The sequence below is a fragment of the Panthera pardus genome, unplaced genomic scaffold (assembly GCF_024362965.1).
Source record: "Panthera pardus isolate Hobbes unplaced genomic scaffold, ASM2436296v1 HiC_scaffold_7, whole genome shotgun sequence".
NCBI classification, from domain to species: Eukaryota; Metazoa; Chordata; class Mammalia; order Carnivora; family Felidae; genus Panthera; species Panthera pardus.
The window spans coordinates 17,655,197-17,667,366 of record NW_026527002.1 but is presented as its reverse complement, the minus strand read 5'-3'; the positions used below and the strand labels follow the sequence as shown (position 1 = coordinate 17,667,366).

Genomic DNA, 12,170 nt, shown 5'->3' with positions numbered 1-12,170 from the left:
TCATGGTGACCACAAACCAAAAACCTGCAATAGATACACAAAAAGGAGAAAAAATTCTGAGCATAAGACTAAAGAAAGTGATTAATCACAAGAGTAGAAGAGAAAAAGAGAAAGAAATAGAGAATATAAAAATAACCAGAAAGCAATTAACAAAATGATAATCATATGTCTATCAATAATTACTTTAAGTGTAAATGGTGCAAATGCTCTAAATGATCCGATCAAAGGACATAAGGTAACTGAATGGATAAAAAAACAAAAAAGACCTATCTATATGCCATCATCTATAAGAGATTCACTTCAGACCTCAAGATACATGTAAACTGGAAGTTAAGGGATGGAAAAAGACCATGCAAATGGAAGCAAAAAAAAAAATCTCCGTAGCAATACTTAAATCAGGCAAAACAGACCTTGATACAAAGACTGTAACAAGAGACAAAGAAGGGCATTACATAATGATAATCCAATAAGATAATATGACACTTAATATAAATATCTATGCAGCCAACAGAGAAGCAAGCTGATTTTATGTAAAGTAACAGACATAAAGGGAAAATTTGACAGTAATAGCATAATAATAGGAGAGTTTAACACCCCAGAAAATAAGGAAATAATTACTTTGAATGACACGTTAGACCAGGTGGACTTAACAGATACATGCAGAACATTCCATCCAAAAAGAGCAGAATGCACATTCTTTTCAAATGCACCTAGAACATTATTCAAGACAATAACCACCATGGAAAAAGAGTATGGAGATTCCCCAAAAAATTAAAAGTAGAAATACCATATGATCCAGCAATTCCACTTCTGGATATTTATCCAAAGAAAATGGAAATGCTAATTCAAAAAGATATATGCACCCGTATGTTTATTGCAGCATTATTTACAATAGCCAAGATATGGAAAAGAGCCAAGTGTTCATCCATACATGAATGGATAAAGAAGATGTGGTATATATACACATTGAACCAGCACTCATCCAGTAAAAAAATGAAATCTTGCCATTTGCAATAACATGGATGAACCTAGATGGTATTAGCTAAATGAAATAATTCAGACAGGGAAAGACAAATAACATGAATTCACTTACATGGGGAATCTAAAAAGCAAAACAAACAGAAGAGACTCATAAATACAGAGAACTGGCCCTTGCTAGAAAGGAGTGGGTGGAGGATGGGCAAACTAGGCGAAGGGGATTAAGAGATACAAACTTCCAGTTATGAAACAAATAAGTTTCATAGGATGGAACATACAGTATAGGGAATAGAGTCAGTAATATTGTAATAACACTGTATGATGACCATGGTAACTACACTTATTGTGGCGAGCTTTTCATAATGTATATAATTGTCCATTCACTATGTTGTATACCTGAAACTAATATAATAGTATATGTATAACTATACTTCAATTTAAACATTTAATTAATTTTAAATATATAAATAAAAATGTAAGAACAATAAGTATATATGTGTTTATAAATATACTTTGGAAATATTACTCTAGTGTTGCTATTAAAAAGTCAAATGTGAATCTAATCCCTTTTTCTTATAGATGACTTGTTTCTTTCTCTCTGGAATTGTTTTCTTTTCTTAAATTTCAACCTAGTGTGTCAAAGTGTTGACACATTTCCTCTTTATCTCTCTTGTTTTGTATACAATAATTCCATTCAACCTTTCCTTGATTGTGGGAAATTTTCAATTAGCAGTTCTTCAAATATTTAGCTTTTATTTCTTTCTCTATTTGGGCCTGTATTAATCAGATGTTGACAGTTATTCTATTTTTCATACTCCTTTAATTTTTCTTTCACTTTTTTGATGCCTTCTGGGAATGTTTCAAAACATATTCCATCTCATTAATTCACTCATCAACCGTATTCTTTCAACCCGTGAATTAAGTTCTCTATTTCTATTCTATCTGATTGGTACTTTTAACTTCTTGTCCCTGATTAATGTATCCAATGCCCTTCTATATGCCCTTGAGAATATTTATTAGGATTATTGTAAATCCTTTTTCTCTGGATCATTAGTTTTGCTCCCTCTGGAATTAGTTGTTCAGTCTGTGAGCTCTCCTTTCCAGTGCTTTACATCAGTGTTCTTCAAATGTCCCTTTATTTGTCCTGTACCTTTCAGAGTATCAGCTATAGTGTTCATATTATATTCTGAGTTCCATCCATATCCCACTTGCTTCTAAGGCATGTCCAGAATTAGACTCAAAGGAGGAAAACTACAATTGCTATAAATTCCCCATCTTAACTCACCTGTAACACAAACAAGATTTAATCACCTCAAGATTTATCCTGATTTGACTTGGTTACCTTTTCATATTGAGTAGAATTAGACTATCTCACAGAATCACCAGACATTTCCCATTTGTTTATGGAAAAAGACAGTTTTCTAGGGCATTTGGGAGGGCTAATCATGGCCAGTGGCAAATAACTGTAGAAAAGGTAATTCTTTCTAAATGTAAAAATGTCTTGGGACTTTACTACTTTGTGATTGTTACAGTGAATGTTATTTTCCTTCCTCCCCATCATAGACCTATGGGATATATATTTGTTAATTCAAAAATTATTAAATTCAAGTGTTGAGGATTTTTTTAACTTTTTTTCGGGTTTTTTACATTTATTTTTGAGAGAGAGGCAGAGCGTGAGTGGGGGAGGGGCAGAGATAGGGAAACACAGAATCTGAAGCAGTCTCCAGGCTCTGAGCTGTCAGCACAGAGCCTGATGCAGAGCCCAAACCCACAAACGAGATCATGACTTGAGCCCAAGTCAGGTGCTTAACCGACTGAGCCACCCAGGCGCCCCTGTTGAGGATTTCTTAACTAAATTCTTACCCCCAAGATAGCTGGAGAAGCCTCTTGCATTTTACAAACCAGTTTGGATATTGCTTGCCTAAAAATATAATAGAAATTGTTTTGGCATGTTTTGTGGAATTATTTCTGTCTTGCCTTCGTGTTCTTGATTAATCAATGTGTGTATCTTACCAGACACCTGTGCAGATGTCTAGCCTTTTCTTTTGATCTGACATTCACTTACCAACGAATATTTGTTGAACATTTGCCATACTCCTGTTCTAGTTGTAGGTGCCCAGCAAGCTGAAGACACACAGTTCCTGCTTTCACAGAGCCCTAGAGTTTAATAAAGAATTCAGACTGAATGTAGTTTCTATTAGAGCAGGGGTTTTTTTTTTCTGTATTGTTTTTTATTGAATACCAGGCACCTAGAACAGTATAAATATTGGTTGAATGCTAAACAGGTAAATCCTGCAGACTAATTACAAGTATGTCGAGTGTTACAGAGGGAAAGTGCAGGGTGTCGTGGGTATAACAACAGGAGCCTTACCTGCTCTGGAGGATCATAAAGAATTAGGTCTCTCACTGACAAAGTCATCCCTTTAGAGTAGTTTATGCAGGCTCAGTTAAAAAATCAGTACTTATTTCCTATTCAGGCCATTGAAGCTTGAACCACCCTGGATTTTTCAAAACTGATGCCTATAAATGAGAAATTAGATGAATTGCTTAATAGTACCATATGTTGATAGAAATGAAAGAAAAAAAATCAGTTTAACGATGCTCATTTGTGTCTCTTGCTTCTTGTCTCTCCGCTCCCTCACCCCATTTTCTTTTCTGTCTTACAGATGAAGGAGCTTCTATGCACCCTTGCGATGATACCTACTGTGGACCTTTCCCAGAATCTGAGCCGGAAGTGAAAGCTGTAGCCACCTTCCTCCGAAAACACAGGAAGCACATTAGGGCTTACCTCTCCTTTCATGCATATGCTCAGATGTTGCTATATCCCTATTCTTACAAATATGCAACAATCCCCAATTTCAGCTGTGTGGTAAGTATTTGACCATGTATATGTGTGTGTCAGGCTTTCTTCTTTTCTAACACTAACATGGTTCTAAGCAGTAATGACGTATAGCAAACACATATTGTGTTTATGCTAATAAGCATTCTTTACGTATTGACTCATTTTTCATAATTATATGAGGTAGGTAACTATTATTATCCCCATTTTACAGATGAGGAAACTGAAACCTATGGAAATTAAGCAATTAGACTAACAACATACAGCTACTAAGAGCCATAGCCAGGATTCAGCCCCAAATCTAGCTCCAACATTGTCGCTTTTAACTGCTATGCTGTGCTGCTTCTCAAATGCAATCATTTCAAACCGATTTACATTCTTACCACAGGTTATACGGAAAGTGTCAGGATGGATTTGATTAGTATTACAGCTTCAGTCACATGTTCAGGGCTATAATTAATTTTATTGAGCAAATAATTGTTCATAAATTATGGTCTGACTCTCATTAATTAAAAGCAAGTTTTAATTTGTAAGCGCTCTTTGCTTAATGGTACTAAGTCTCTGGGCATCTATTTGACAAGTTAGCACTCAGAATGAACAGCCCTTCAAGCATTAGATTACTTGTCAGTGATTAAGCAGAGTTCCTTTCTCTCCTCATCTCAGAAACCCAACAAGCTATCCACTGTAGGGCAGAATTCTTTGTAAAGTGAGTCTCGTTCAGAGCCAATAGCATCTAAAGGTCTATAAAATTCAAAACTAGGTCAAACTAATATATAGTGTGAGGAGTGAGGAAGAAGGAAGAGGTAAAGGGGAGAGGGCTTTGGGGTTGCTGTTCATGTTCTATTCTTTGACCTGGATACTGGTTATATGAGTGTGTGCAATTTGTGATCATTCATTGAGCTGTAAACTTAAAATTGTTATATTATTCTGTATGGATGTTAAACTTGAATTAAAAGCTTTGATAAAAGAGAAGCACCCCCTTTCTTCCTATACCTTGAACTCTAAATCCTTCACCAGTTGGTTGGAGTTGCAGGAATCCCAGATCTAGATGTCCAGGACCTGGAAGGAATGGGGAACATGAGGAAGAAGGCCTGAGGGAAGGCTTGTATTCTGTCCAAAAAAGGAATTTTGTTCTTGGCCTTCCAAGAAAGAATTCTGAGCAAATTCTCTTTCTTGAGGAATTTTGTAAAGGTGGTAGTTCTATTTAAGAATGCTATTCTTCAGCTACTCTGTGTCAACAGACTTGTTGTCGTCGTCGTCGTTGTTGTTGTTGTTGTTGTTAACTTGACAGCTTAACCACCCTGTATCACACAAAGCTTCTCTAGGCAAATATTCACCCCTTTCTGAATTGGGCACAATGTCTATTTATGGTCTCACAACAGATAATATGGAGTATGCCATATATTAAATCTATTACATGAGAATGTTCTCCATATTTTGAATTTAGCTTGCTATCAGAAGTTAAGCCTATTCTAATTTTCTCTTAGGTTGGAGGTTGTCGTATAAAGAGTAGATCAGTGATTCACAACCAAGAATGAATTTGCCTCCCACGGGACATTGAACAAGGTTGAAGACATTTTGATTGTCACAACAAGGCTGGAGGATGCTATTGGCATCTAGAGGATAGAAGCCAAGGATACTGCTAAATGTATGGGACAGCCTCCACAGCACAGAGTTATTTAGTCCAGACTGTCAATAGTGGCATTGTTGGGAAATCCTGTTACCAGGTTACCTATAAGCTAAGTCATTACAGCCAAGATTAAAATTCTCAGAAACTAGGTAGTCTCTGAATGTTAACCAGAGACCATTAAATTCTAATAAATTGTTCAAAAACATTTCCATCAATATGGTAGAGTCTGTGTTTCTGCTAACATTTTTAGGTCATTCATTAAGCTGCTTTAAATATGGAAATAATTGGGGACACCTGAGTGGCTCAGTTGGTTAAGCATCTGACTTTTTTTTTTTTTTAATTTTTTTAACGTTTATTTTTGAGACAGAGAGAAACAGAGCATGAACGGGGGAGGGGCAGAGAGAGAGGGAGACACAGAACTGGAAGCAGGCTCCAGGCTCTGAGCCATCAGCCCAGAGCCTGACGCGGGGCTCGAACTCACGGTCTGTGAGATCGTGACCTGAGCTGAAGTCGGACGCTCAACCGACTGAGCCACCCAGGCGCCCCAAGCATCCGACTTTTGATTTCAGCTCAGGTCATAATCTCAGAGTCATAAATTCAAGCCCCGCTGAGCATGGAGCTTGCTTGAGAGTCTCTCTCTGCCCTTCCCCCACTCACTCACACATTCTCTCTCAGAAAGAAAAGAAGAGGAAAAAAATGAATAAAAAACATAATCCTTATTTAGCTGAGGTTCAATAAGTGAGACCTGGAGGCGCCTGGGTGACTCCATCAGTTAAGCCTCCAACTTGGGCTCAGGTCATGATCTCGCGGTTCATGAGCTCGAGCCCCACGTTGGTCTCTGTGCTAACAGCTCAGAGCCTGGAGCCTGCTTCAGATTCTTGTGTGTGTCTCTCTCTCTGCCCCTCCCCTGCTCACATTCTGTCTCTCTCTTTCTCTCAAAAATAAATAAAAACATTAAAAAAAATGTTTTTAATAAGTGAGGCCTGGGACAAGTGGAAAGAGGAAACAATAAAGAAATGAGGAATTGCTTAAACTCTTTCAGATAGGTGTCTAGCTACACAACCCTGGAAAATAATTCTTGGAAAATGTTATGAAGTTTTCATTTTTTGTGGAATGATCCTATCTAAACCTCTCACCAACATGCACCTGCACCTGAGTGGCAGAAGTTCAGGGAGCTCAAAAGGCTAAAGCTATGCCTATGGTTTTTTTGCAAAGAGGCCAAGAGGTTGTGTTTTTTTTTCTTAGTAGATTTCAGGGTGGGAATTTAGTCCTCCAGAATAATGAGGAACAAAACTCTCCCCACCAGCAGAATGCAATAATCTTCTAAATGTAGAAATATCTGCCCTTGCCATGGAATATTGCTAAAACCATTGGAGAAGATGTTAAAATCTTAGAACATTCTCCATAAAGGTTTTTGGTATTAGGGTGTTTACATTCCTTCTCTGTTGGCTCCTGAGAGGAGAAATTCATCATCAGTGAGATCAATAATAAATTGTCTGCCAGGTTCTGGAGCCTGGCCCCTTAATACCCACAACAAGTGGCATTTGCTGCAGAGGCTGCTTTATTCATCCCTGAGGTGAATGAGGACAGCAAGCTGCAGCCAAGGCCAACACACGGCACCCCGTTGCCCAGAGTACTTCAACTAATGTATTAAATTATTCATAGGCAAATTGAAATGGGAGAGTTGTATACTGGTTTCAACATACTTCTTTTCCTCTTGCTGGTCATACAATACTTCTCTGACTCCTTATTGAAACTAATGCTGCTATACCATTTGAAAATGTTTTGAAGTGTAGTCCGTACCCTTTCAGTTCATGTTAGAATATTCACATTTTAGTAGTTTTGTTGTGTTGATTATTCTTCCGAGTTTTGGCATTGATTGGAAGAGTTCCACCTCAGAATTTCTACATCTTAGCAGTACCTGAGCTCCGTCAGAGGCATATGTAACCTTAGAAGTCATGGAGCATTCTGAAATTGTATTCCCATTCCCCTGGGGATAAATGAATAGCATATGAGAAGTCACTCTTCCTGAACTAAAGGGTTTCTTAATTGATGCAAATGTGCTTTAAATACCTTGTACATAGCCACTGAAGTATGTACTTAAGGATCAATAAGATTATCTTGATACTCTTGCAGAGCTATGCTTATTCAACATTCATGCAAGAAATATTGATTAAGCATCTGTTATACATAGGCACATTGCTAAACACTGCATATGTAGCCTTGAGGAAGACTGACGTTCTTCCCTATCAAGTATTTTGTAATTTATAAAAACAAGTGCCTCTGAATAAAAATGAAGAGGACAGAACACTAAATCAGCATCAGAAGATATGGGTACTTAACCGCTCCTTGCCATGTAATCCCAGCCTTGCTGAGCCTTTCTTTTCTTGTCTGTCAAGTGGAAATATTACTGATCACTGGTCTGGTGTGAGCATCAGTCAAAGCAAATAATGTGTTCCAAAACACATTGTAAACTGCAGCACGTGTCGAAGAATAATATTATTATTAAACATAGCTATTACCTAATGTGCCCAACCTTGCTCTCCAAATTGATGACTGATAATGCTCAGACAACATGCCAGTGTTTCCAAAGGTTTCAATGCAGTGATGGAAAGTGATAGAAGTTTTCCATTTTCCCTCACAGGAATCTGCAGCTTATAAAGCTGTGAATGCACTTCGGTCGGTATATGGGGTACAATATAGATATGGACCTGCCTCCAGCACATTGTGTAAGTTTCCTGTGTATTTTGTTTTAGAATCATCTCTTGAACCAAGATCCTGTATGATGACTTCCCTTTAAAAAAACAGAAAGTGTGTTCCCCTTTAAAGAGAAATTTTTGACAACCAAATTAGCCAAGGAAGATGGAGGGAGTTTATATCTGATTAGTTTTACACTGCATGACAGAAATCATTGTACCAATTTAAATAAATTCTAAGCAGAGAATATTCTAAGCATGTAGTAATGACTACAAAGCTGAATTGAGATCTTATGACAGTAGAAAGTGCCCAAGTGGGCTCCTTAAGCAATTGTAACTACTATAAGGGTGGAAATGGGCCTTGAGAAGGTAATGAAGTAATATCTCAGCTCTAAAAGAGCTTCCCTTTTATTCCTTTCCTCCACCATTCTTGTTAGGAAATTCTGTTTTTTACATAACACCTAAAGCTGAATTTCCCCTTAAAAGGTAATTAAAATATTTCTTACTTTATATGAAATAAAGAACAACTGGGTATATGGAAAGAACTTGAAGAATCAGAAGACATGGATTCTAGTCCTAATTCTGCTGCTAACTGTGATACAATCTTGGCCAAGATACTAATCCTGGGCCTCAGTTTCCACCACTTTTAAGTGAGGAATTGGACAAGGTCATTTCTCATGGTCTTTTAAACTCTAAAATTCATTAATTATATGACTTGGAAAATTTAGCATGAAATCATATACATCTTAATGTCTACATATGCGCACGTGCGCGCACACACACACACACACACACACACACACACACACACACAGGTTGTATGTGTATGTATAGAGAGTGGCACCCAATCTCACTTTCAGTGAAGTACGAAATTTCTCCTTGATTTCTTTAACCTACCCATTATTATATTCCTAACCACTCACTTTCTTGAGCCTTCAGAAGAAAAGCTTGGCTTGTCAATTAACATTGCTTATCATGTAAGTTTATCCTAATAATGAGAATGTCTTATGTATTAGAATTTTTTGCAAAGTCTATGATCATTGGTCTCATGCAGACCTCTTTAGAACTGTTTTTCAGTACGGCCATGCTGAAGGAGGAAAGATAGCATTTTTTTTTAAAGTCATATTCCTAATTATCACCAACATAATATACATTAGTTTTTAATATTAATTTTTAAAAATCTTACACTTCACCTTTTAAGCTTGGTATGAAGTTACAGTCATGGTGTTATATTTACCAAGAACAATCTGTTACCATAGAAATGAGGCTGTCACATCACCATGACGTAACTCTTGGCACATATTGACTCTGACTTTGGCTTCTATGACTACTATTTGCACTTCCAGTGTACTCTAATCCAGAGGGACAATGAAGCCACCGCCTACCTTTTGTCCTTAACCAAAGCAAGAGGAGCCTGAGAAACAGCAAAGTCATTTAATTGTCTTAACTTAATAATCTATCTCTAACTTGTCCTGACAGAAGCAGCATAAAAAGTGGTATCATTTGAGCAGATGAACATGCTCTGAAAAGTTTTTTAATAGTAATAGTGTTAGGTCAGTCTGGATCATATTGATTTCAAGAAAAAAGTATATAAAGATTCTTCTATTAAAAATTTATTAAACAATTATTAAGAGCCTGTTATGCTAAAAAATGACATACTAGGCACTTTGGGGTGTCAAGATGCAAAATAATAGGGGCTTATGTCCCTTAGCACATTATTTCATTTAATTTCCACAACACCACCATGCAGCAGGTATTATAATCTCGTTTTCTAAAGAGGAGATTATGGTTCAGACAAGTCACAGTAGGTGGTGGGACACATACAGCCTGAGCCCTTAGTCTGCCTCTAATGCCTGCACTTTCACCTCTGTGCCGACAAGCTCACAAGCATGTGAGGTCACAAGAGCCAGAGAGAGGAGAGAGTTGCCAGTGGATTATCAGCTATGCTAAATGTTGTTGAGAGGTTGAAAGTGGCATCTGAGAGGGGGGGAAAAAAACACCACCACCACCAACAACAACAACAACAACAACAAGAAAGGAGATTAGGCCTGCTGTCATTGGTGACCTTCAAGAACTAAGGTTTCATAGACAAGTAGAGGCAAGAACCAGATTGAAAGTGGCTGAGGATACGGAGGCAACATATATAGAGTCTCTTTGCATTCTAAAGCAAAAGGACCAAGACAAGGAGGATGGTATATAGCATAAGAAGGAAGTGCTATAGGAAATCAGTGCTTGAATATTGTGGTCAATGCAGATGCAAGAGAGGGTGGTTTAATTAATGAAACGAGGTCCCAGAGAAGACCCGAGACCAGAGAAGACCATGATGAATAGAATCAAAAGATGACACCTGTAAAAAACAAGCATCCTCTCCTCCTCTGAGCTGGAAGGAAGAAAGCCAGAGGGCTGTGGTGTCAGTAGAGGAGGTGGTGGGCTGATTACCTTGTGTGGACCTGGGGACAATGGTAAAGTGAAGGGCAGGACCATAAGAGCGTGAGAAAACTTCATTAAGTGAAGGTCTAGAAAAAGGAGCCTGGAGCAGCTGGCTCCAGGGAGCCAGGAACAGGCTGTCAGTGACTAGAGTGATTTTACAGCAAAGACTTTCTCCAGCTTCCTCTCAAGGAGTGAAAGCAAAGAAACTGAGCCAGGGATTAGTTTGTAGAGGGGGAGAGGTGGGGGCTGAAGTGTGGGTGAAGATAAATGTTATTGGAATTGAGGCTGAGAAATCTTGAGATCATCACACTAGAAAAGCATTACTACTTACACTAGATCCTCAAAGATGATGGCAGGTAGGATTTTTAGTTCCATGAGCCCACTGCCAAGGAACCACTGTTAAAATCATTCTTGTTGAAACAGTATTTAATTGTGAGGATTTAGGATAGCTTAGTAAGCAAGTACTACATATAAGCTTTGAAAGTTATGCAGACTCTTTAGTGAGGCTCTTCTTTTTTTTTTTTTTATTTTTAGATGTGAGCTCTGGTAGCTCAATGGATTGGGCCTACAAAAATGGAATACCCTACACATTTGCTTTTGAACTTCGTGACACTGGACATTTTGGATTTTTACTCCCAGAGATGCTCATCAAACCGACCTGTACAGAGACCATGCTGGCTGTGAAGAACATCACAATACACCTACTAAAGGAATGTCCCTGAGACAGCCCAAGGGTCAGGGCAACCACCAGAGAGAGAGCTAATTCTGTGCAAGAGCCACCTGGCAGTGGGGGAAATTTTTTTTAAAGAGAAGAGCAATTTCTTAGAATGAACATATCTGTGCACTTTAAAAGGACCTACTCATGCAATTCACATTTCTGTGGCAATAAAAAATTGGTAAAAGAAAAAAAATTGAACATACCCTAATTGGCTGTAAGAGAAGCATCCATGTTATATACGTTTAGAGTTCTATTTGATTAAGGGGGAGAGGGGATATTTTCAAACTCTATTGTCTCAAGAAATGTACACATTAAGGATTTCACTGCAATAAATCTCCTTTTCTCAGTTAAGATCTAGGCTACTAATGTTGTGTAATCTCTTGGTTTTCATTTGAAATGGAAACTTTTCAAATGAACTATATTTCTTAATAAATATACAACTTAACGAGACCTCAGGTGCTTCACATCTTCATCACTGGCATTAGTGCCTCATATACCTGTAAAAATACAGCAAGATAAAGCATTCATGTTCAGACTCTGAGAATACCATTTACAAAAAAAAAAAAAAAAAGAAGAAGTAAACATTAATTGAGGTGCCAGACACAGTGTTAAGAACTTTATACTGATAATCTCATTTATTACTCAAATATATGAGGTAGATACTACTATCATCGTCATTTTTCAGATGAGTAAATTGAGACTTAGAAAAGTGATATATGGGGCACCTGGATGGCTCAGTCAGTTTAGGATCTGACTTTGGCTCAGGTCATGATCTCAAGGTTTGTGGGTTTGAGCTCCAGGTCGGGCTCTGTACTGACAGCTCGTATCCTGGGAGCCTTCTTCAGATTCTGTGACTCCCTCTCTCTCCCTGCCCCTCTC

General features: G+C 37.9%; 1 protein-coding gene across 2 annotated transcripts in view; it reads left to right on the top strand.

Annotated features, from left to right (window-relative positions):
- CPA6 (carboxypeptidase A6) overlaps positions 1-11,741 on the top strand; it is a 541,372-nt gene extending 529,631 nt beyond the window's left edge. For both annotated transcript variants that reach the window (XM_019453228.2, XM_019453227.2), the window contains 3 exons: positions 3,645-3,847; positions 8,092-8,176; positions 11,108-11,741. In XM_019453228.2, coding sequence (XP_019308773.1) covers positions 3,645-3,847; positions 8,092-8,176; positions 11,108-11,295 — 476 coding nt within the window. In that variant the 3' untranslated portion in view covers positions 11,296-11,741. The remainder of the gene's footprint in view (positions 1-3,644; positions 3,848-8,091; positions 8,177-11,107) is intronic.
- The last annotated feature ends 429 nt before the right edge of the window (positions 11,742-12,170 follow it).